The following is a 26005-nucleotide window of genomic DNA, read 5'->3' on the forward strand; positions in this document are numbered from 1 at the left end:
CATGACGAGTTGCTAAAGCGGCTTCGCTCGCAGGGCGCTCTCTCCTTGCGTGAGGAGCGTTAGGGGCGTGGCCGAGCTGTGACGGCTTGCTGAGGCGGCTTCGCTCGCCGCTCTCGCTCTCTCTCTTTCTCCTTGCGGGAGGAGCGTTAGGGGCGTGGCCTGCGTTAGGGGCGTGGCCAACCCGTGACGGCTCGCTGAGGCGGCTTCGCTCGCCGCTTCTCCCCTCCAAGATGTCGGCGCTGGCCGTGGCGACCGCGGCGGCTGCCACCGCGGCCGCCGTCACCGCCGCGCGTTCCGAGAGGCAGGGCAGCCCGGCTTCGTCGCGGGGCTTCTACTTCAACACGGTGCTGTCGCTCGCCCGCTCGCTGGCCGTCCAGAGACCCGCCCCGCTCGAGAAGGTGCAGCGGGGGAGAGGGGGGCGTCGAGGGTCTTGGGGTGGGGGCTTCTCTGGGAGGGGGAGGGCAGGGCCTGGGCCGCTAATAGAGGGCAAGAGCAGCCGGGAGGAGGAGGAGGATAAAGAGGGCTGGCCCTGGCAGAAACTGATCCATCAGTCGTAGAATAGAGCTGGAAGGGACCTTGGAGGTCATCTAGTCCAGCCCTCCATGCTCAAGCAAGAGATCCTATACCATTGCAGTCAGTTAGTCAGAATAGAACTGGGAGGGACCTCTTTTACTCTATTGACCATTCCTATCAATCAATCAGTCAGTCAGAATAGAGCTGGGAGGGAACTTGGAGGTCATCTTGTCCAGCTCCCCCTTGCTCAAGCAAGAGATCCTATACCATTGTAATCAATCGATCAGAATAGAACTGCAAGGGATCTTGGAGGTCTTCTACTCTATTGATCATTCCAATCCATCAATCAACCAGAATAGAGCTAGAAGGGACCTTGGAGGTCTTATAGTCCAGCCCCCTCGCTGAAGCAGGAGACCCTGTGCCTAGACCATTTCAATCAATCAATCAGAATAGAACTGGGGGAGACCTTGGAGGTCTTCTAGTCCAGCTCAAGCAGGAGACCCTGGGCCTAGACCATTTCAGACAAGGAGCTGTCCAGTCTCTTCTGGAAGTTTTTTTAAGAAGGGATCTGACAGTCACTTGTCTGAAATGATATAGGTTCCCCTGCTTGAGCAAAAGAGCTGGACTAGAAGACCTTCGAGGTCCCATCTATTCTAAAAGTTCAAAGAAGAGCAACTAAAATGGATCAAAAGCCTGGAGATTAAACCATACCAAGAACAGCTGCAGGTTTTGGGTCTGGCAGCTCGTCTAAAGAAAAGAAGAATTAGGGGGTGACATGATAGCGGTGAACTCCAGTGAAAGTTCAGGACTTTTCTTTGTCAGATAATCCACCTGTTCGTTAGGTGATCACAAGGATTTACATAACCAGGTACTTGCATTGTTGGGAAATGCTTGTGCTCTTGCAATATCACGCGTATGAATTGTGTTTACAGTTTCTCTGTGCAAATAGAAAGGTTTCTACCTGTTTAGTTTCAAAAACATTGTTCATTCCCCCCTCTCTTTTTTTTTAAAAAAGGGGACTTTTGTAATAACTTTTGGTGTCTGCAGCATATATAAGGGTTGTTCTCAAGCTGTTCAGTTGCTTCCAATTTTTTAAAACAATTCGGTAGACCTCCTTTTTGCTAGGATGATCTATCAGCCAATACAAATAAATAACAGTCATTGCTCCTTTGTTTTCTGGTGACTTTTTATTATTACCGAATGTAGGTAGTGTTGTTAGTTGCAAACTCTTGTCGGACCCATCGCGACCCCATGGACAACATTCCTCCAGGACTTCCTGTTCTCTACCATCCTCTGGAGTCCATTTAAGCTCACACCGACTGCTTCGGTGACTCCATCCAGCCACCTCCTTCTCTGCCGTCCCCTTCTTCTTTTGCCCTCTATCGTTCCCAGCATGAGGCTCTTCTCCAGGGAGTACTTCCTTCTCATTAGGTGGCCAAAGGATTTGAGTTTCCTCTTCAGGATCTGGCCTTCTAAAGAGCCGTCAGGGTTGATCTCCTCTAGGTCTGACCGGTTGGATCACCTTGCAGTCCAAGGGACTTACAGGAGTCTTCTCCAGCACCAGAGTTCAAAGGCCTCTATTCTTTGGCGCTCAGCCTTTCTTATGGTCCAACTTTCACAGCCATCCATTGCAACTGGGAAAAATGTAGGTGTAGCTTAGATTAAATCCGATTTATGTCTGAGCTGATGTGTTGGATGTTCTGCTTGGGAGCAAGCCTCCTACATTATTGCGGTACTTTTTTAAAATAATTAAGCACAGGATCAGTTTCTTAGTTTAGAGAGCAGGTTTTTTGTTTTTTTTACAAACCTGATAGGGTTAAGATGTGTGGACTTCAATTCCCAGAATTCCCCAAACAGTTTAAAATTGTCAACTTTGGAAAGCACTGGTTTAGAGAGATTCTTTCTAAACTTGGTGAGTGTTTGGTTGTTTTGAGAAAAGTGTATTCACGGTTTCTTTTTCTGCATAGAATGATTGTTTTCTGGTAAAGGTTGTAAAGGTGTAACTGCTGAAGGTCTGAAGTAAAAATAAACTTTTGCCGGACTTCAATGAACATTTACTAAAGCCAACTGCAGGCAGTAAAAGAAAGCAAACGAAAAGAAAATGCGTGCATGTGGTTGTTGCAACCTCTTTTGTGTTCTTCCACCAACACAATCACAGATTTCTCTACAGTTTTTCTGCCACCAAGTTATCTTCAGCTGATTCTTATTCATCAGTCTTTCTGCAGATTACATAACCTAATCTACAATTCAGGTGTTCATTTGAGACCATATTCACTACTGTGGCTTTCCAAGTGACAGCGCTACACATATTTTTGTACAACACAACATGTAATGATGCAGCTTTGGTTCTCATGTCTATGAGTTTTACTTTTGGATGATTATTATCCTGTCCTTTCCTACATATTTTGTTTTTATGACTGTTTAGTAGGCAAAACAGGTAAAAAAATACAGAAAGATTTGTTCCTGTCCCTACCAGATTGCATGAACTCCATATGGCAGTGGCATTTAAGTGGGTTAGAATATACCTCTGTATCTCTATTGAGTGGTCAGAGAGCAATGAAGAATTAAGGACAGTAAAAGAGGGATATACCGTATTTTTCAGACTATATGATGCACCGGTATATAAGACCCACCAACATTTTCATGTTCTTTTAAGAGGGGAAGGGTGCGTCGTATACTCCCAAAAATACGGTAAATAAATACTAGTTCCAGAAATTTCTGAAAAGTATCTCAAAGTGCAAAACTTAGCAAAATGCCTTGCTTAGCCACAGAAATTTGCAAATCTCACTTAAGGTTGGTGTTGCTTAGCAACAGGAATTTTGGGCTCAAGTTTGGTCATTTACTTGTATCATCATCATTTAACGACCCCATAATCTCTTGGGGGGAATAGAGTCTGGGCAACCGAATGAGCGTTTTTAATGGCCAAACGCCCTTCCCTGTCGCCAGTGCGGAGTTTTGTTCAGCAGATATATTCTCATTGTTCCCAGAGAGAGAAATAACTGCCTCTACCTAGGATCGAACTCACAGCCTCCTGATTGTGAGCTGAGAGCTCCACCTTTAGGTCACCGCACCACTCTATTGAGGTTTACCTGTATATCTTCCCTTTTCTTTCTCCTGTAGGTCCAAAAACTTCTATGCATGTGTCCTGTGGATATCCATGGGATTTTTCAACTGGATGAGCGCCGCAGAGATGCTGTGATTGCACTGGGAATTTTTCTAATAGAGTCTGACCTGCAGGTAACGTTCCCTTTATTGACAAATACTTTAAAAAAAAGATTTACAACCCCTCCTTCCTCGGGTTCCCCAGGCCACTGGCCACAAACTCAGTATACTGAAATAAAATTATTAAAACACCATAATATCTCACATTTGCTAAATTTGTTTAGCCACGTTAATTCGCTTAAATCAGTGTTTCTCCAGCTTGGCAGTTTTAAGATGCGTGGGACTTCAACTCCCAGAATTCCCTTTGCTGGCTGGAGAATTCTGGGAGTTGAAGTTCACCCATCTTAAAAGTTCCTATGGTTGGCAAACACTGGCCTAATTGGTTGGTCGTTTCTTTCCTGAAACCTTTCTCTGTGCTTTTTCGGCTTAACCTTATTAGCCGCGTGGTGCAGATTATTCTGAGAATTTGGGCAGTGCATTTCAGCTGAGCTTGGCCTCATTCTTAGAGTCTCGAGATAACATTTACCTACATGCATTCTCTTGTTGTTGTTGTGACTTTTTTGTTTTTGTTTTTTCAGCACAAAGATTCACTCATCCCTTACCTTCTCCGGCTATTGAGGGGCCTTCCCAAAGTGCAGTGGATTGAAGAAAGCAATTCGCGAAAAGGCCGAGGTGACTTTTTAAAAAGGGGGCAGGGATGAGTTTAGCCAGATTTTAGGCTTAGGCCAATGTGTCTTAACTTTAGGGACTTTACGATGTATGGACTTCAACTCCCAGAATTCCGCATGCGGGCTGGACCTTGATTAGCCCTTGGGCCATATCAAAGTGCAAAGTTTCAGAAACAAATTATTACTAAAAATTTGATAAAAGCAATTTAAAAAGGAATTTGTGAAAACACAATTTAAAACGGAATTGGAATAAAATACAGTTTTAAAATGGAATTGGAATAAAATACAGCCTAAAATGAAATTGGAACAGAGTACAATCATTTAAGATATAGATAAAACAAGATAAAATTATATTTTGGTGCCACCCCTGCAATCTACCCCAATCAGTCATTACCACATATGTAGATCTCAACCAAACCATTTTGCTTAAGTATTGTGCTGTGTTAAATGTTATTTCCAGGTTCTGGCTGCAGATTAAGTAAGCTGTTTTGATATGATGATCCCAATGGGTCCTTCGTTTGGTGTATTGGCCAAGGTCCCTGTCTCTCACCACCTTATACAAGCAACCATCCAATAGGATGTGAGCCAAGTTTTCTCTCTCTGCCCCTCCGCAAATGCAGAGATGCTCATTGTAGGGTATAGAATGAAATCCACCGTATCTGTTTTGTCAAGCTTTTTTGAATCTCGCTCGCAGTAAATATCTCCCTAAGATGTTTTGCCAGTTGTAACTTCAAATAGCTGTCTACTTGAAAAGTACATTTGTATGTACTCAGCATGCTGGCTGGAGAATTCTGGGAGTTGAAGTCCACACCTCTTTAAAGTCTCCAAGGTTGAGAAACATTGGTTTAGCCTAGACCAAAGGTGTCAAACTCCATTTCATTGAGGGCCCCATCAGGGTTGTGGCTGATCTTCCTGGGATGGGTTGGCCAGGGTGGGCATGGCCAGCTTGATCTGGCCAAGGTGGCCGTGGCCACCTTGACGTGACTCTTATCGGGGGTGCCTGTGGTGGCCTGAGTACTCTGCTAACGAAAACGGGTTCCCAAGCTCCATTTTCAGCTGTGACAGCTTCCGGCAATCCTCAGCCAGCGAAAATGGAGCTCGGGAGGGCTGCGGCTTGGGCGTTTGCTGTTTCCAGGTATCGCCTGTGGGCAGAGTGTTTGATACCCCTTGCCTAGATTACCTGATGTCAGTGTCAGGCCTGCAGCCATCTTTTCTTTTGGGCCTTTGGCCTGCCACACTTTCTATTCCGCTATGCATTTTCTATTGTGGGAAAATGGGAGGGGGGATTGTACGGATGAGATGCTATGTAGCCATAACAACATTCTTTCTAGAAAGCCAAGGTCATCCTTTGTCTCTGCACCTGACCGGAACTGGATGGGTGGAAGCTGCCAACGTGGCAGTGGGAGATTGGACCATGGGATGGACTTGGGGGGGGGGGGCAGGATCTTGAACTTTCAACTGGGGGGGGGGGGGGAAACCAGGAAGCTTTCAGATTCGGGTTTCCCCAGATGTGCCCACATGGCTCTCTTAATAAATTGGAACTTTGAGCAATACTTTGCCTTGGACGCTGATTTACTTTTGGATGCTATTTGGAACCCTGATAGTCAGCTTCTTAAATCTGGATTTGTGAGGCAAGGTGGTAAGAAAAGGGATGGAGATTTAAGACAGTGTTCACTTCCATGGCTCATTATGAGATGAGTGGCAAATATATTTAATTAATAACTAAACTAAAAAGCTGGCTGAGCCCCCCCCCCCCCCCCCCCGTCTTGCTCTTGGGTGGATCGCTGGCGTGAATTCATCTGGTTAATCGCAATCCTGATCCATTACCACACTTATAGGCACCCTTCCAGTCGCAGAAAACTTCAGCTTCTGTTTGGTGACTTTGCTGTCCGACGTGGCCTACAGGGATGCGTCTTTAAGAGAGCAGGTAAGACTGGTCACATGCCATTCAACGCCTTGACTTATGTTTTTTTTTCCTTATTTAAAGTCCCAAACGGGCTTTTTTCAAGAGGCAAGTGGATTTCCTGGGTTTTTTTTTCCTTTCTTTGAAAACGTTGAAGAATGCAAACGACCAGATGTCTGCAAGGAGTATAAATTCATTCCATTATCTGCCCCCCACCCACCTTCAGTCAGAGCTGAAGAAGCTTTTCGGATGAGAAGTGAAACTTCTTCAAAGGAAAACCAGAAAGTCCAGTTGCCTCTTGAAAAAAAAGCACCTTTGGGAAAACCATAACCTGGATGACTGAGAATTTCCATAGACACAACTTGCTTAATGGCCACTCGTTCAGTGCCGTTATCCAGTTAGAACAGATACTTATGACATGTCCTTGAAGTTCCGGCACCCCCTACAGTCACGTAATTGTGATTCATCACTCAGTAATTTCTGAGTGGTCCTAACATCCCACAATTTCCTGCTGGCTTCCCCTATGCAAACACAGTGGGAAAGCTAGTGGGAAATCAGAAGTCACAGTCACCTGAGGTCTTTGCTTAATGATCAATGGTGATTTGCTTAACAATGGCAACTAAGGACTACCAGAACTGCCAACACTAACTGGTACACTCACACAAAGTTGCACTTTACAACTGCATTGCTTAGTGACAGACGTTCCGTCCACAATTATCATCACTAAGTGAGAACAGTATCTCTGTCCTTGTTGCATTAGTCAAGTGGAGGACATTCATTCATTCATAAGGCGATAAGGACCAAATGATTACTGGTGAGTAAACTTCACCAGTAAACCTCCAACTTCAAATAGCTAAAATCTCTTTTTGCAAACATGTTTTCAACAATTAGCAATCGGGTGCTTAGAAACATAGAAGGAAATATGTTAGTTATAGCTCTGGCTTTATCTTTGTTTCACCCTTCTGACGCCTAACACTGTTACTTCATTCTGTAATCTTACATTACTGTTAACATTTTGTTATTTTAGGCTATCCTCTGTTGTTAACCTGGAGTTAGAACCTGAAACGTGTTTACGTAATGTTAATTCTGCTCCTGGATTTTTATTTTTAATTGCCTCCCTTTGTTGTTATAGGTTTTGGAGCCAATTTTACAAGTGATGCAAGTTCTCTTGGGGATGTGTCAATCTCCACAGATCCAGGATAAAGGTATGTTTCCGATGTAATATTGCACCTTGTAACAAAAAATATTAAATTTTTCCATCAATCACTTGTTTGTTTTTAAATTATTTTTAAAACAAAACAAAATATAAAACATAAAAACATCTTCCAGTTACATCCAGTGTGTCGGTTGGTTATGAAACTTTTGTGCATCCCCTCCATAGTTCTTGCTTACAATTTGTATACAATCTCTTATTATCAATGTAATATACAGTATGTGTATACATTATTATCATTGTTAATCATTTATTTGACTGTAATTATTATTCCTTCATTTTATACGAGATATTCTAAATTTTGAATCAATGTATATTATAACAGTTCATTGCATCCTCCTAAATCCATCCAGTAGTAGTACATTTTTATATTATATTCTATGTCTCTTCCCCCCACCCCCCCGGTTTTCATTTGCAAATGACTCTTACAGATAGTCCTCAACGTACGGCCACAGTTGAGCCTCAAATTTCCATGGTTAAGCAAGACCATTGTTAAATGAGTTAAATGACCCTGGGGACAGTTCAACTGTCATAGGTCCATGCCAGTTGCCAAGCACCTGAATATTGATCAGGTGATCTTGGGTATGCTACAACAGCCATTAGTATCAGAAGCGGTCATAAGTCCCTTTTTTTGAATGTGCCATTGTCACTTCTAACGGCCATTAAACGAATGTACGTCAAAGATTATCTGAAGTTTTTGAGAGTCTGTTGTGACTTCATACAATCACTAAGTGATCGGTTATGTTGTGACCTACCAGCAGAGTTGACAGCAGATTCAGACAGTGAGGAGGTTAGGGAGGAACTTGGGCCAGTCCTGGAGTCTGGGAAGGCTCTGATGAGGGCTCTGTGTCGGAGGCAGAGAGGGGGCCAGGGCCGTCCGACAGTTATCAGCTGCCTTCGGAGTCAGACATCAGTGAGGCAGAAGAACAGCTGGAGACTGTTCCCAGTGTTGAGACGATGAATGGCCCCTCCCAGAGGAAATAAAAGAGGAGCGAATGGGGAGTGGAGTTTGCAGGAGACCATTAGTTCGCTTCATTGGTTCGTGACTCTCCGAGGCTCTTTGCCAAGTTTTGCAGATATCAGCCTGGCAGCTCTCCAAGCCAGATAAGGTCTGTGACTGTAAATCCACCCTCGAAAGACTTTGCTGGATGTGAATGAGCAGAATTCACAGTCAATTCATAAATGGGGCTTTTGTCGGGACAAGGAGTTTGCTTCACGCCCTTAGGAAGCCTCGGTCAGAACAGGTCATGTCAAGGACTACGTGTAGATGGAAGAAACGTTATATTGCAGGGGTCTTCAACCACCCAGGCTGTGGCATGCCAGAAACTGGGCCACTCAAAGAAGCACCCACCCCCCCGCATGAAATCGGTCCCTTGTGCCCCAAAGGTTGGGGGGGGGGTGTTATGTTGGATGAGGTAGATAAACCCTCGACGTCTTGCTTTTCCAGAATATTTGTGCAAATACGCCCTGCCTTGCCTCATCGGAATATCCCGAGCGTTTGGTCGCTATAGCCATTCAGAAGAAGCTTTGCTCTCCAAGCTTTTCCCCAAAGTGAGCCCGCATTCCCACCGGGCCTCCAGCGAACTGGAGGGGATTCGGAGGCGTTCCTTCAATGACTTCCGCTCCATCCTTCCCAACTCCCTGCTGACCGTCTGCCAGGAAGGATCCTTAAAGAGAAAAACGGGCAGCGTTTCCAGCATCACACAGGTGGGGTTGCTTTTGGGAAGACAAAAATCTACCTGTATCCCACGTCCCGAACCCCAAGCCTCACTTTGACACCGGCCAGATGTCGTGCCTAGAATTGCATTTCCAATCTAGCTGAAAAATTAAGCACGTGGATGAGGGTATTTCATCTTGAAAATCTGCACAGTTAAAATAGTGGTCTTCTTTTAATGGCCCCATAATCCCACATGAGGTGGAGTCTGGACAAAGGAGTGGGGCTGAGCGTTTACTGCCCCGATGCCCTTCCTGTCGCCAGGGCAGGGTTTTGTTCAGCAGTTACATTCTCATGGTGCCCAGAGAGAGAAATATCTGCTTCTATCTAGGATCGAACTCACAGACCTCCTGATTGTGAGGCGAGAGCTCCACCTCTTGGCCACCTCACCACTCTAAAAAAAAATAATGGTGATGGTGATGAGAAGTAACTCTGCCTGGAGCAATTTAGGGGTTAACGTACCAGGCTAGAAACCGGGAGACCGTGAGTTCTAGTCCTGCTTTAATCATGAAAGCTGGCTAGGTGACTTTGGGCCAATCACCAGGAGATGGTGACTTCTAGTCCTGCTTTAGCCACAAAAACCAGATGTGTGATTTGGAGCCAGTTACTAGGAGATGGTGAATTCTACTCCTGCTTTAGTCGCAAAAGCCAGTTGGATGACTTTGGGCCAAACACCAGGAGATGGTGAGTTCTAGTTAAATCCAGCTAGGTGACTTTGGGCTAATCACCAGAAGATGGTGAGTTCTAGTCCCTCCTTAGGCACAAAAGATACGTTCCTTTAACTCTTTCTTATCCAGCGCCAGTTTAGTGCAGGCTTTTAGTTGACTAGATCCTTTCGTACTGTAAGGCATGAATAATAAATTAGCTTAATGTGAGGTCCTAATTCTTCAATCCCAAGAGAAGTTTGGATTTCGAAAGGCCTTCAACCAAGGGGAAATCAGTGGCAATGGCCCTTCTTCAATATATTTTCATCGTAATTCTTCCCACCCAACTAGTGGGACAGAGCGAAGTCCAGCCCCATTGGATGGTATTTCATGCCTGTCTTTATATTTCAAGGTCAGTCCTGATCGTGGGATTATCCTGCCCGGGTCTCCAGGAGGAACGGCCATACAGTATTTTGAAGGTATTTTTCTCTCTCTCCTTTTGCAAAAAAATAAATATATCTAATTTTATTAAAGTGCCAACTGGACAGCAACCATGAATGTGACAGGTCCTTGGTGCACTCTGAGCTTGGTTTTCTTGCAGATGTTTCATGACCCAACTAGGTAACATCATCAGTGATAAAGGGAGTGGGGAGCATGGAGGGGAGGAAAAGGGGAGGATTGAGGAAGAGGACTGTGGGGTCCTTGGTGCTCTCTGAGCTTGGTTTTCTTGCAGATGTTTCATGACCCAACTAGGTAACATCATCAGTGATAAAGGGAGTGGGGAGCACGGAGGGGAGGAAAAGGGGAGGATTGAGGAAGAGGACTGTGGGGTCCTTGGTGCTCTCTGAGCTGGGTTCTTTCATTACCCAAACTAGGTAACATCAGTAATCTGATGATGGGCACTGATGAGGTTACCTGGTTTAGCCTTCTTCATTATCAAGTTGAGTCTTCAAGAAAACAACCAAGTTAGAGAGCACCAAGCACCCTACTCTCCTCCTCCTCCTCCTTCCCCTCTTCCTCCTCCAACTCCACTCTCTTCTAGCACTGATGGTGTTACCTAGTTGGATCATGAAATGTTTGCAAGAAAACCACCAAGCTCAGAGAGCACCAAGGACCCCTCATTGCAACCCTGAACTACAAATAAATATTCTCTTTTATTGAAACTGCTAATGCACTGGGCAACTTCTGACAGTGGCCAGCCAGGGCTTGTGATGTTACCCATCCTGCATTCCCCACCCATGCTAGCAGGGTGGGTTCCGGATCCCGTTCCAATCAGTACGGTTGGAGCGGGCCCGGCGTTGTCCACATGGACGAGTGCAGCGTGCGTGTGCATCTTGCCATCCAGCGACGCCTCCGTGACACACCAGGTGCTCGGCAGAGCATCGTGCAGGTGTTGTACATGTCATGCGCGGAAGCGCCGAAGACTTTAAAGACAGGTAAGGAGGGCGGGCGGGTGGGCCTTCCCGAGCACCATACCGGAGCGGTACCTGGTGCTCCAGGCAGGCGTACCGCCTGCAACCCACCACTGATGCTAAACCATAGTTACCTTGTGCAAGCTCTATCGGTACTACGGTTTTCTTGCAGGATTTAAAGGAAATCCAATTAAGCGTAGCCTCTTGGTACTTTGGTTAAACCGTCGGCTTGGAGAGCGAATGTCTCTTTTGCTTCCATCTCTCCCGTTTTTGTCTCCATGGCCAACAAAAGGGATCAGTTACCATTTTTCTCTTCCCTTCTTTAATAAGCAGGTTCCTATCTGCCAGATGGAAGCGCCCTGGATCCCGAATATTATTTCTCCACCATCAGCTCCAGTTTCTCTGTTTCGCCCCTCTTTAATGGGATCAGTAACAAGGAGTTTAACATTCCGCTAGAAATGCTTCGCCAGTTGTTGAACATGGTAAGTGGGCCGCCACTTTTAGAATAATGTACAATAAAGATGGGTGAAATGCTACCAGTTTGGACCACTTCGCCCGAACCAGTAGTAAAAATGCTACCCATTCGTCCAAACTGAGAATACAATAGAATAGAATAGAGAAAATGAATGGAATAGAATAGAATAGAATAGAGAAGAGGAATAGAATAGAATAGAAAAAAATGAATGGGATAGAATACAATAGAAAAGAGGAATAGAAGAGAATAGAATACAATAGAATAGAATAGAGAAAATGAATAGAATAGAGAATATGAATACAATAGAGTAGAATAGAATAGAGAATAGAACAGAACATATATTACAGAATATATATATATATATATATATATATATATATATATATATATATATATATATATATATATATATATATATATATATATATATATTCTGTAAATGTGTTTTTATTTTTCCATTTTCATTTCGTACAGTCACATATATACTGTGCATAACCGGAGCCATATAACATTAAACAATAAACACAGCCATTCCTCTTGTCAACAATACCCCCCAAAATACAAACCCAATGTACCACTTCGACCCTCCATACACCCTTTCTTTCGCCCCCCTCCAACTTTCAGAACAGAATATATTTTTATTGCGGTCATAGACCAGCAATAGACATCACTTTTTACAATATATTAAAATACTGTATGTAAAATATATAATATATATGACATTAATAGTGGATAATAACATCCCTGTTAAGAAAATACATGTTTTCAAACTGTTAGGGTCACTCCATAGTTTCTGTGGGTGAAAAGCCGATAAGTATGTGAGTAAATATAATGTTTCAAAAATTATTATTAGAGATATCTCCCAAAAATTGGTACAACTTGACAGCTATAATTCTGTAACCAATTTTTTTCTTGTGGACATTGCAGCAACACAAGAGTTTTGCCACTGCATGCGTGGTAGACAGATTTGAGTCCTGGAGGAGAAAGCCCACATAAAAATTGTCTGCCCTCCCTGGCAATCTCTCTAGTAAGGGGAGAATGTATGCTGACCTGTTGTGGCCCAGCAGGAGCCGTTGGAGCTGCAAACAGACTCCGACAGCAAGGGGCCTTATGAGTCGGCTCTGGAAGAGGTGGAAGACCCTGGACAGGGTTCTGACTCCGAGCAGGGTGCAGAGAGGCTGGTTCGCCACCAGGAGGCGCTTGAGGCATGGAGCAGCGGTGACAGCCGAAGGGTGTGTGCTCATGACGTCAGGCCCTGGAGCAGTGGGGAGGAGACAAGGGAGATGGTCCTGGATGCCCGGCAACGGCGGGCAGATCGACGGAGAAAACAGCTATGCAGTTACAAAAGATAATTGGACCCAGTTGGTTGTAATTAGGCTCCCCTCAAGATTGTATTTAAGGAGGGACTCGGGGAGGAGTCTGATTTGCAGGATTCAACTTCATTCATAACGCTGAAGAAGCTGTTATCTGTCTTTGTCGAAGTCTGAGTTGCTGCCAAGGTTCTTATCTGTTTGTTGTGCTTGGCTTTCAGCCACCGAGGTTTATGTTTCCTGTTAATAAAGTGCTGTGAAATTCCAGTTAAGCTTGTCTTGGCATTTGTTACTGGACGGAGGAGGTGGGTCAGAACACTGACCTATGAACTCTTTATAACTCACAGGACGCCCGAAACGGTAGTAAAAAAAAAATCCTACCGGTTTGGGTGAACTGGTTTTTCTAACGATCAGCTGTGAGGCTAATCTAAATCATGTGGCACAGCAGATTTCCCCCCTCCTCTCGCTGTTCGCTTACCTTTGCAGGCACACTCTGCACATGTGCAGAAGGTCCTGCGCATGCACAAAGGTGGTGTGTGCGAGCGAAGCAAGCGTGCGCGCGCCCAGATTGCTACCGGTAGCAAAGGTAAATGGATTTCACCCCTGGATAAAAAGAATCTGTGAAGATTCTCCGTCATCCAGGTCGTGGTTGTCCCAAAGGTGCTTTTTTTTCAGGAGGCACCTGGACTTTCTTGGTTTTCCCTTGAAGGCGTTTTGCTTCTCATCCAGGGAGCTTCTTCAGCTCTGACTGGATGGCGGGGAATGGATTTAAACTCCTTGCAGGCAGCTGGTCATTTGCATCCTTTTAGCAAGTCGTTGAGGCTATCTGGAGGTTTTATCTCTGTCCTCGGAGATCACCTGAGTAGTTCAAAAGGGTTTCCAAGAAAGGAGCTTTCTTGGAACTGCTGAAAGGACTCTGTTGTGCAGCTGTGCTTTCTGCTGGATGGGGGATTTTTTTTGCCCTGTGTCCCTTGTTGAACACAGGCGCACGCTGTTTGAGATGAGTTTGTGACCCACACAATCCACGTTGTGTTCAAACGTTTTGAAAATGTTTGGATTTTATACACACATACCTTTCTTCATCCGTAGGTCAAACAAATAGTTGGGGATTCTGTTCTCAAAAACCTGGATGCAGTGGCAACTGAAGTTATCGAGGTACGTTTATTTTTACAGGGGAAAAAAATAGAAAATACTTGTAGCTCGGCTTTTAGGTTTTGCCAGTGGTTTTGCTTTTCAAAGTTGTTTCGTTTTAGTTTCTGAACGTTTCGTTACCAGACTAGCTAACATTATCAGCAGGATTTTTTTATCCTACTCCTCTTTAGCTTGTATACTGTGTTTCCCCAAAAATAAGACCAGGTTTTATTTTCCTTTGGGTCCCAAAATAAGCACTAGCGCTTATTTTCGGGGGTGTCTTATTTTATATCCCTTGTGTATGGGAGGCCCAGTTCTTCTGCTTGCTCACCGTGAGGTAGGAGGGATGGAGCTGCCCGGGGTGGGTTCCTGCCAGTTCCAACCTCTTCTATAGAAGAGATTTCACAAATCTACAGTGCCGTTTAGAACCGGTTCCAGCTCCCTCTTCCCTGCCCGTCCGCACATCATTAAGATGAAGAGTGAGAGGAGGAATTCTGGGAGTTGAAGTCCACAAGTCTTAAAGCTGTCAAGTTTGAACACCCCTGGGGTTTTTTTTCCTAAAGGGTTAGGGGTGCAAGGGTCTTGTAACTTGACAGCTTTTAGACTTGCACGCTTCAAATGCCAGAGTTCCTGAGCCAACATGACTGGAGGAGGAATTCTGGGAGTTGAAGTCCACAAGTCTTAAAGCTGTCAAGTTTGAACACCCCTGGGGTTTTTTTCCCTAAAGGGTTAAGCGTGCAAGGGTCTTGTAACTTGACAGCTTTAAGACTTGCGTGCTTCAAATGCCAGAGTTTCTGAGCCAACCTTTGGGTTGCTAAGCAAGAGCATTGTTAAGTGAATTTCACCACATTTTACAAGTTGGCCACGCCCACCCAGTCACATGACTGCCAAGCCACTCCCACCCGGTCACATGGCCGGCAAGCCACTCCCGCAAAGCAGGCCACACCTACAGAAGAGGTTCTAAAAAAATTTGAAACCCACCACTGGAGCTACCCCACACCCTCCACACTGACTTACCTCAGGGCCCCTGTAGCCAGGCCACTCACGCTCCTATACCTGCCCCGCCTTGTGGCCATGGCTCCAGCAACCCCATCCAGCAGGACTCCCCTTGGCCTCCTGCTCCGTTGTGGCCGTGAGCAAGCAGAAGTGAGCCACCGGCCACGTGTCTCGTATGGTCACTTGGTTGTCTGATTGGTTGTTCGTCTGGAGCTACATTTAAATTCTGAGCAGCTGATTGGTTCCCTGGTTGATTGGTCATCCGAATGGCCTAAGTCAACAGGCTTGTTAATTGCTCCTTTGGGAGACTCCTATCTTCATTCTTTTAAAGGAATTTCCACCATGCAAACCCGATGCTTTAAAGTTTGCTCTTGAATTGACCCTTTCTGTTAAATGCTTTACAGGCCAATCCGCACGTCGAGCTGGTCTACAAAATGTTTAGCGACCCTTTGTACGTTGCTCAATTCAAGATGCTGAGAGACACCCTCTACCATATGAAAGGTAGGAGGATTGCGGTAATAAAAAAGAAGAAACCTCTGTTGGATCATTGGCCCGTAAAAGGCGTTAATAAGCTTTTTGATTTTCTGGTGATATAAAAGAATAAAAAGAATAGAACAGACTAGAATAGAATAGAATAGAATAAGGAAAGAAGGAAGGAGAACAGAATATAATATACAGGGCGGGGCATAACCTTTTCCTAGGGGGTCACAGCAACACTTGTAATAACAACACAAATAATTCATACACCATTCGAAAGCCCATCAAAAACTGAGTTTATTGACACGATTTAATAGTCAGTATGACCACCATTAGCCCTTCGAACAGCATTCAAACGAGGTGGATAAGAACACAACAAATCTTCAAACAGTTCCGTTCGATTTTCCAGATTTTCCAGAGGGCGGGGCATAACCTTTTCCTAGGGGGTCACAGCAAGATCGACAGCAGTTTACAACTTCCGCGACACCTCATTTTAAAGCCCATAAAAAACTGAATTGAATGAGCTATTAAATGTTAAATTTGTTTCGGTTGAAACTTTGAGAATGAATTTGGAAACTGTGTTGAAAAATCTGGAAAATCGAACGGAACTGTTTGAAGATTTGTTGTGTTCTTATCCACCTCGTTTGAATGCTGTTCGAAGGGCTAATGGTGGTCATACTGACTATTAAATCGTGTCAATAAACTCAGTTTTTGATGGGCTTTCGAATGGTGTATGAATTATTTGTGTTGTTATTACAAGTGTTGCTGTGACCCCCTAGGAAAAGGTTATGCCCCGCCCTGTAATAGAGAATAGAATTGAATTGAACTGAAAATAGAATAGAATAATAGAATAGAATAGGGAACAGAATAGAATAGAATATAAAATAGAATAGGGAATAGAGTAGAATAGAATAGAAAATAGAATGGAATAGAAAATACAATAGAGAATAGAAAGAATAGAATAGAAAAGAAAAGAATAACAGAGTTGGAAGGGACCTTGGAGGTCTTCTAGTCCAACCCCCCTGTTTAGGCAGAAAACCCTACACCATTTCAGACAAATGGTTATTGAATATCTTCTTAAAAACCTCTGGTATTGGAGCACTTACAACTTCTGGAGGCAAGTTGTTCCACTGATTAATTGTTCTCACTTGTCAGGAAATTTCTCCTTAGTTCCAGGTTGTTTCTCTCCTTGATTAGTTTCCACCCATTGCTTCTTGTCCTGCTCTCAGGTGCCTTGGAGAATAGCTTGACTCCCTCTTCTTTGGGGCAGCCCCTGAGATATTGGAAGACTGTCTCCCCTAGACCTTCTTTTCATTAAACTAGACATATCCAGTTCCTGCAACTGTTCTTCATATGTTTTAGCCTCCAGTCCCCTCATCATTATTGTTGCTCTTCTCTGCACTCTTTCCAGAGTCTCAACATCTTTTTTACATCGTGGCGACCAAAATTGCATGGGTTTTCACGAATGTTAATCTCAAAATATCTTAGGCGTTTTCCTACTGAATATTCCCAGAGTCCCAGAGAATATTCCCCTGTTGCTCATCTGTACAAAACTCTTGAGTGGTTTAGTATGAAGAACGTTTGTCAAAGGGAATAAAGGGAATAAAAATATTTCTGGTTTTGAAAGAACAGCCAATTAAGCTTAGGATCCAGCGTTTTAAATAACCTGATGGCTTTTGTGCTACACAATCACAGACATTGTTTTTGTCAGAATTCTACTCATTTTTTCCCCTTTTTCTTTTCCGTCTCTTAGATCTTCCCAACTCTTTTGTGAAAGAAATTCATGATTTCGTGCTGGAACAATTCAACATCAGCCAGCCTGAGCTTCAGAAACTTCTTCATGAAGTCGATAAATTGCACAACGAGCTGAATCCGCTGAAATTGCGTTGCCAGGCGAACGCCGCCTGCGTGGATCTGATGGTTTGGGCTGTGAAGGATGAGCAAGGTGAGTCTCATATACAAGTAGCTGTTCTGACCCCCTCCTCCATCCAGTAACGAATGCCGAGACAAGCTTAACTGGAACGTACTTTAATAGCAAGACACCAAGACCTTGGTGGCTGAAAGCCAAGCAGAACAGAGAAGGACCTTGGCAGCAACTCAGACAAACACAGCCAGCAATAAACACAAATAAGGCTTGGCAGCAATCCAGCCTGCCAAACTCACAGTAATGTCCTCCGACATTCAATCCTGCGTTGACTTCTGCAAAGAGGGGCGTGTGCACCAGTAGCTTTTTATAGTCTGGAGAGGAGCCTAATGACCACCAGCTGAGCACAATCACCTCCTGTAATTGCGTAATTGTTCCTGACGCCTATTAGCTTTTTTTTTTCCCTTTTTTTTTTAAGGAATTTGTATTTTATTTTCATTTTCATTTTCATACACTCACATGTATACACCATACAATATTAAACAATAATTGCATCAATTCCTCTTGTCAATGCCCCAGAAAATAAAAGCCCAATATACCTCTTCCATTCTCCATACACCTCTTTCTTCCACCACCCTCCAACTTTCTATCTTCCCTCCATCATCCCCCTCTACCCTACTTCCCCTCGCCCTCTACCACTCCTCTCTCCAGAACCGCTCCCCCCCTTCCTTTTCGCCTTTCCCCCCACCCTCTCTCCCTTCCCTCTCTACCCATCTTTCTTCTTTCCAACTCCTCCTCCCCTTGGTGTATTTCCACTATATGTTAATGTACTTGGCTTATCCTCTTTTTAAAGAAAAATTAAAGAAAAACAGTATACATGTGAAGTCACATTGCATTGAGATCTAACACATCGTGTCTAGCCTAATATATATCCCTCCTGACCCCCCACCTCCTTCCCCCCCCGACTTCCCAGAACCCGTACACAGTATAGATTTTTAACAAACACAGTCTAAAATCTATTGAGAAAAAAGAAATTAAGAAATTAATAACATATCTACATTGATCTTAGCTTCTTCTTGCTATGCTAACTTTAAACAATTTAAATCATTCCTGATCTTAAGCATAGGCTAACTGGAATTTCTTGGTCCCGTATTTATTTTGTATATAGTCAATCCATTTTTTCCAGTCTCGTTTATATCTCTCATTTGAGTGATCTTTAAGATATGCCGATATTTTAGCCATCTCGGCTAAATTTGTAACTTTCAATGTCCATTCTTGAGTTGTAGGCAGGTCTTCCTTCTTCCAGTATTGTCGCTGCTGAACCTTGCGCAATAAAACGCCTATTAGCTTTTCGATGGCGTGCATCCAGGAACAACTTACTACTGGCCTCCGGCTCACATTCCCTTGTCTCTTCCCCACTGGTCCAAGGCTCAGGTGCCTCCTGGTGGCCAACCAGCCTCTCTGCGCCCTGCTCAGAGTCGGAACCCTGTCCAGGGTCCCCCACATCCTCCAGAGCCGACTCATAGGGCCCCTCGCTGTCAGAGTCTGGTGGCAGCTCCAACGGCTCCTGCTGGGCCACAACAGATAGCTAAGGGAGACATTGGTTAAGTTGGTTTTGCCCCCTTTGATGACTTTCAGTCATCTGTACAGGTAGTCCTCAACTTACAACAGTTCGAAGTTACAACGGATCTGAAAAATGTGACATGGCCTTTTTTCATACATAACAACCATTGCAGTATCTCCATGGTCACCTAATCAAAATTCGGATGCTTGGCAACTCTCTCATATTTATGACAGTTGCAGTGTCCCGGGCGGGTTGGTGGTGGTTCATGTGATCCTTTTGCGATCTTCTGACAAGCAAAATCAGTGCCGAAACCAGATTTGCTTAACAGCCACGTTACTAATTTAAGAACAGCAGGGATTCACTTAACAAACGTGGCGAGAAAAGTTGTAAAACGGGACAAAGCTTGCTTACCAAATTTCTCACGTAGCCACATATACGTTGGGCCCGATTATGGTCGTCCATTGAGGACTAGGGGGTAGACAGCATGGTTAACGACTGCGGTGTGCAACAACCAGTTGAAAAATTTACTTTCTGATCGATACTTGCATTTACAACTGACAGGCATTTTTGCTTGTGACAAGCAGAGTTACTGTATTTTTCAGAGTATAAGACGCACTGTCCCCCCAAAAAGAGGGGTGAAAATTTGGGTGCATCTTATACAGCGAATGTAGTCCCGCCCACCTGTCAGCCCCCCACCCTTTGGCCTCTGCCACCCAGCAATTTGCCTCCTTGCAGAAAATAGACTGTTTCAATTTCAGCTTCAGCACAGCCTGATTAGCAATAGCAATAGCAATAGCAGTAGACTTATATACCGCTTCATAGGCCTTTCAGGCCTCTCTAAGCGGTTTACAGAGAGTCAGCATATTGCCCCCAACAATCTGGGTCCTCATTTTACCCACCTCGGAAGGATGGAAGGCTGAGTCAACCCTGAGCCGGTGAGATTTGAACCGCTGACCTGCTGATCTAGCAGTAGCCTGCAGTGCTGCATTTAACCACTGCGCCACCTTGGCTCTTATTAGCACAAGCAGCTGATTGTCGGTTGGATCCTCCTCCTGACCATCAGCTGTTTCAGACTGCAAGGGCCCCATTTTCGGCCTCCACATCCCTGCAGCCTGAAACAGCTGATCGTGGAGAGGCCGATCCAATCGGCAATCAGCTGCTTGTGCTAATCAGGTTGTGCTGAAACTGGGATTAAAACAGGCTGTTTGCTGTTTGTTGCAAGGAAGCAAATTGCTGGGAGGCAGGAGCAGATTTTTTCCCCTTGTTTTCCTCTCCAAAAGCTAGGTGCGTCTTATACTTCAGAGCGTCTTATACTCCAAAAAATACAGTAATCCTGTACAGTAATACCTAAGGTGGAAATAAACTTGTAAGGCCAAGTTGCATGATTTTTCACTTAGTGACTGTCCCTGATCCTAATTGTGGTCACTGAAAGAGTACTACCTCTGTTGCACCGGTTTTGCACGCACGAGCACATCTATATCTGTTTTCTTTTGATATTCTCTTGAGTTTAAATCTCTTCCTTTTGGTTCTCTTGCAATCCAGGAGCAGAAAATCTCTGCATCAGGTTGTCTGAAAAGTTGCAGTCTAAGACCTCCAGCAAAGTGATCATCGCCCACTTGCCTCTTCTGATTTGCTGCTTGCAGGTGTGGTGGAGTGCAGTCTGGATTCCCAGGAGGGAGGGGGGGCGGCTTCCCAGAGGGCAGAGAGGCAGCGGGGCTTGGAATCTCCAGCAGGCAGGCAGGAAGAAGGCTGAGTTTAACAGATTTTAACAGATTAACGGAGTTGGAAGGGACCTGGTAGGCCATATAGTCCAACCCCTCTGCCCAAGCAGGAGACCACACCATTTCTGACAGATGGCAGTCCAGTCTCTTCTTGAAAGCTTCCAGGGATGGGAGCTCCAGTTCCCCACATTGACTTTAAGGGTCAGTTAGAGCCAGGATTGTGGGGTCTTTCTTCCACGTGTCACGAGTAACATTCCTTATCTTCCCACCCCCCTCCCCAACCACAGGGTCTCGGTCGCTTGTGCGAGAGGTTTCCCGTGGTCGTTCACTCGGTCAATCCGTCTTTGCGGGATTTCCTGGTGATTCCCTCTCCAGTCCTGGTGAAATTGTACAAATATCACAGCCAGTACCAAACAGGTATGTTCGGTTCGCTCATTAGATCCCACTCTGAAATTTTTGTCCCATTCACGGCTCACTTTCTCTTGCATCTTGCTGGTCAATGGAGCAGGTCAATTGGTTTTTCTTTGAGGGTGGAGGGTCGTTCTTCGAGCTTGTGGGTCGATTTCCAAACGTTGTGTTACCAGGCTAGATAACATCAGTTGAGTTTAGGGGGTGTCAGTGTTCTTCGGTTTATAAGGGCTTCAGGTGTGGGTGTTTCAGGTGAGGGTCTTGTGATGGGTCAGGTGTGAGTTCTGACCGAGGCTTCCCCAAGAGCATGAAGCAAACTCCTTGTCCCGACACCCCCCCCCCTTTTATTAATTGACTGTGAATTCTGCTCATTCACATCCAGCAAAGTCTTTTAAGGGAGGATTTACAGTCACAGACCTTATCTGGTTTGGAGAGCTGCCAGGCCAATGTCTGCAAAACTTGGCAAGGAGCCTCGGAGAGTCAGGAACCAATGAAGCGAACTAATGGTCTCCTGCAAACTCCACTCCCCTTTTGCTCCTCTTTTATTTCCTCTGGGAGGGGCCATTCACCATCCCCCTGTGACTTTACTCCCAAGTCGACCCCTGTTCTTTAGCTGTTCCCTTCGTCTGGCAACTCTGTGCATGCACACACTGGGAACAGGCTCCCGCTGTTCTTCTGCCTCAGTGATGTCTGACTCTGAAGGCAGCTGATAACTGTCATATGGCCCTGGTCCCCTCTCTGCCTCTGACACAGAGCCTTCCCCAGACTCCAGGACTGGCCCAGGTTCCTCCCCAACCTCCTCACTGTCTGAATCTGGTGGCCCACAACAGACAGACAGACAGATAGATGAATATAGCTCTATATGGATGAATATAGAGCTCAGGATGGCTGCATGCAAGAAAGGTCGTAAAACGGGGGGAAACTCACTCTGCAACCCTCCCCATTTCTTTTCCCCTAGGCACCAACGACATCAAGATCAGCATAACTAATGAGCACGCGGAGTCTACGCTGAGCGTAATGTCGGGCAAGAAAAACGAGTCCTCTATGTACGAACAGCTCCGGGACATTGCGATCGATAACATCTGCAGGTAGGCTTTATCACAGGTGTGTGAAGAGGTTGGTTCTCTCAGCAAGGTAGAAAAGCCACCCGGGGTTCTTAGCGAAAGGCAGATTTTGCCAACGCCTTTTCGGCTATAACTGGAGGACTATCCGAAAGGTGCTTTTTTTCAGGAGGCAACTGGACTTCCTTGTTTGTTTTCTTTGAAGACGTTTCACTTCTCCTCCAAGAAGCTTCTTCAGCTCTGACTGGATGGTGGGGAAGGGGAAGGAAGCTTCTTGGAGGAGAAGCAAAATGTTTTCAAAGAAAAAACAACAAGGAAGTCCAGTTGCCTCCTTAAAAACCACCTTGGAGTGGAAGGACACTTTGATTCCCACCACGGAAGAATAGCAATAGCGCTTAAGACTTATATACCGCTTCATAGTGACTCTGCAATAATATATGTTGTTGTTATATACTTTATTCATTAAACATGAAACTCAGTCAACCAAACATTCAAAAACGCATCACGAATACCATTGACTGGTGCTAATGGTTGATACAGGTTGATGCCAGCATCCTAGATGTCAACCAAGTATCTTCTAAAAATTTATTATTATTACATACTTTATTCATTAAACATGAAACTCAGCCAACTGAACATTCAAAAACGCATCGCAGATACTAGTGACTGGTGTTAATGGTTGATACGGTTTGCTGCCAGCATCCTAGGTATCAACCAAGGACCTTCTTAAAATATAAGATGTTCCGAGCAGCGCAGTTTTTGGCAGTTCCGCTGGTGTTATTGCAGGAAGCTGCAATTTGTGGATGTATCTTGTAAAATTCTTGGACATGGTGCCAAGTGCCCCAATGACAATGGGTATCACTCTTACATGCTTCATCCATAGTCGTGTAGTTTCGATGGCCAGGTCACGATATTTCATTATTTTTTCTAGTAGTAGTAGTAGTAGTAGTAGTAGTAGTAGTAGTAGTAGTAGTAGTAGTAGTTGTTATTATTATTATTATACAATTGTATCACAGCAGCCAGTTGTTTCGCCGGATTTGGCATTGGTTACTAGTCGGGCCCCACCCAGGGGCCTAGGACGTCGTAACGTATTTTTGTAATATGCGTGCAGATCCAAGCAGTGCGGCTTTTTGCATTTGACTGATGGTGATTTTGTCAATTTTTAACTGTTTTAAATGTAGTTCCAGTGCTTTTGGAATAGCACCCAGTGTGCCAATTACCACTGGAATTACCACTGCTGGTTTGTGCCATAGTCGTTGAATTTCAATTTTTAAGTCCTGGTATTTTGCGATTTTTTCATGTTCCTTCTCAGCGACCCTGCTATCACCTGATATTGCGATGTCTATGATTGTGACCTTATTTTTCTCAACCAATGATGTCTGGTGTATTATGCGCCAGTATTTTGTCTGTTTGTATGCGAAAATCCCACAAGATCTTGACCATCTGATTTTCGGTGACTTTTTCAGGCTGATGTTCCCACCAGTTTGTTGCTGTTTTAATATTATAATTTTTGCACAAATTCCAATGGATCATTTGTGCTACTGAATATAATAATAATCTTTCATCATTTACATGTACATGGGAATAATCTTTTATCTTCCAATTTCTACTTCTATTATCTAAGCACTGATAATAATAATAAAAAAGAGAGTTTGAAGGCATGAAGCTTCCAGTCAAATTATGTATCTTGCAGGTGTTTGAAAGCCGGTCTGACCATCGATCCCGTCATCGTTGAAGCCTTCTTAGCCAGTTTATCAAACCGTCTCTACATCTCCCAAGAAAGCGATAAGTAAGTGACTTCAATGCTGCAAAGTGATCTCGCAGAGTGACAAGAGTTGGAAGGGGTCTTGGAGGTCTTCTAGTCTAGGGGTCGGCAACCTGCGGCTCCGGAGCCGCATGTGGCTCCCTTTCATTCCTCTGCTGCATCTCCCTGTCGCCGGTTGGCTCCACAATGGATAGGGCTTTCTGTTAGGACAGGTAGAGGAAAAAGGACATTGCACTAGGAGGAGACTCTATGGTGGGGGACCTGGACTTCCTGTCGGCAGAGGAAAAAGGACACCACGCTAGGAGGAGACTCTATGGTGGAAGAACTGGACTTCTGGTCGGCTTCAGAATTGAATGGGAGGGGCTTCCAATTAGGACCTTTGTGGCTCTTTGAGTGTTTCAGGTTGCCAACATTTTGACCAAAAAAATTGCTTTTTGCTCGTGTCCCCCACCCTCCCCGGAGCACTCTACAAGCCTCCTAAAGGCTATTCATGCCCTTTAAAAAAAAACAGGTCCATTTTCACGAAAAATGAGAGGTCTGCAGAGTGCAAATACTTTGTTTTTTAAATTTGCCTCTTCAAAACCTTGGTGCGTCTTATACTCCGAAAAATACGGTATCTCTTTTCTTTAAAAAAAATACAAAATCATCTGGTTTCAGCACAGATCCTTTGAAAATCTGGAATTTGGTGGGTTTCCTCGAGATAGTTCTGCAACCTAAAAAGCTTTTTACAATTGTTTTTTTCAGTCCAAAGAGGGCATGTACACATGAGCATCTTAGGAGGTCAAAAGTGTGTCAGCCTGGCAATAAAATGTGACATTTTCTCTTCTCTGTGCTGTTCCGCAGAGGTTGAGCAGATTCCAGAAACAAATTATCTGAAATGGAAGCAGTTTGAAGTCCAGGGTACCAGGTCCAAAACATCCCAGACTGCTTCTGTTTCCAGAAAGTCACATCTCCCCTGAATTGTCATGTTCTAGAAGAACATTCAGCATGTTCCAGAAGAAAGTGGAAGTGAAGCTCTCTGGATTATTCCATTGCTAGGGGAACAGATTTTTCACAGACAATTCAGTACCCAAACTAGGTAACGTCATCAGGGTTGCATTGATAATGTTACCTAGTTTGGGTAACAAAACATCTGCAAGAAAACAACCAAGCTCAGAGAACACCAAGGACCCCACAGTCCTCTTCCTCTCCACTGATGATGCTACCTAGTCGGGTAATAAAATGTCTGCAAGCAGATGACAAAACTCAAGAGAGGACTAAGGACCCCTGAGGATGCAGGCGCCTGAGGATGCAGACGCCACTCCGAGTGGTCGACTGTGGCTCTTCTTAACCACTCTGCCTGGGTGTTGGTCATGCCGGAAATGTGCTCCGCCTGTACGGACAGGAGATGCTTCTCCGCCCACCGACCTAGGATGTCGGCCTCCAACATCAGGGATCTGGAGCGTGTGCCCCCCTGGCGGTTGATATGCGATGTTGTGTCGTCCATCAAGACCCTCACATGACGCCCCTCAGGGGTGGGTTTCTCACCCCGTTCCAACCGGTTCGGTTGGAACGGGGCCGGCGGCGTTCTCGTGCACGCGTGCGGCGCACGCGTGCGTACTAGCGTCTGTGCGATGCTCCAGCTGCTCCTGGAGGATCGCGCAGGTGCTGTATGCGTCCTGCGCATGCGTGGAAGCGCAGAACTCGTCAAAACCGGGTAAGGAGCGCGGGAGGGAGGGTGGGCCCTTCGCCGTTCCCGGAAGTTACTTACTTCCGGGTTCGCCGACCAACCGGTTCGCAGGGACCGCCGCGAACCGGTTGAAACCCACCCCTGACGCCCCTGGATGCCGGTCTGGAATTGAAGCAGGGCCAGTTGGACCGCCCTCAGCTCCAGCCAATTGATACTGTGAGTGGCTTCGGTTGGGGACCACCTGAGACCACCTGCCCTCCTCCTCCTCCTCCTATCTGAAAACTCACCTTCCTTCTAGCATTGATGATGTTACCTAGTCGGGTAATAAAATGTCT

The 26005-nt window shown here is 45.0% G+C and overlaps 1 protein-coding gene across 2 annotated transcripts in view; it reads left to right on the top strand.

The window, feature by feature from the left end:
• Positions 1–176: 176 nt before the first annotated feature.
• PI4KA (phosphatidylinositol 4-kinase alpha) overlaps positions 177–26005 on the top strand; it is a 101708-nt gene continuing 75879 nt past the window's right edge. The window contains exons 1-15 of one of the 2 annotated variants that reach the window (XM_087705713.1): positions 177–398; positions 3634–3750; positions 4254–4347; positions 6182–6270; positions 7379–7451; positions 8907–9166; positions 10230–10296; positions 11560–11711; positions 14104–14169; positions 15546–15642; positions 17372–17563; positions 20589–20689; positions 21055–21184; positions 22134–22263; positions 23930–24025. In XM_087705713.1, the coding sequence (XP_087561839.1) occupies positions 231–398; positions 3634–3750; positions 4254–4347; positions 6182–6270; positions 7379–7451; positions 8907–9166; positions 10230–10296; positions 11560–11711; positions 14104–14169; positions 15546–15642; positions 17372–17563; positions 20589–20689; positions 21055–21184; positions 22134–22263; positions 23930–24025 (1832 nt within the window). In that variant the 5' untranslated portion in view covers positions 177–230. The remainder of the gene's footprint in view (positions 399–3633; positions 3751–4253; positions 4348–6181; positions 6271–7378; positions 7452–8906; positions 9167–10229; positions 10297–11559; positions 11712–14103; positions 14170–15545; positions 15643–17371; positions 17564–20588; positions 20690–21054; positions 21185–22133; positions 22264–23929; positions 24026–26005) is intronic. The other variant, XM_087705714.1, reaches the window with a different exon arrangement.

The sequence above is a fragment of the Thamnophis sirtalis genome, unplaced genomic scaffold (assembly GCF_051295495.1).
Source record: "Thamnophis sirtalis isolate CommonGarterSnake01/CBP01778 unplaced genomic scaffold, rThaSir2_p1.2 scaffold_2, whole genome shotgun sequence".
Classification (NCBI taxonomy): Eukaryota; Metazoa; Chordata; class Lepidosauria; order Squamata; family Natricidae; genus Thamnophis; species Thamnophis sirtalis.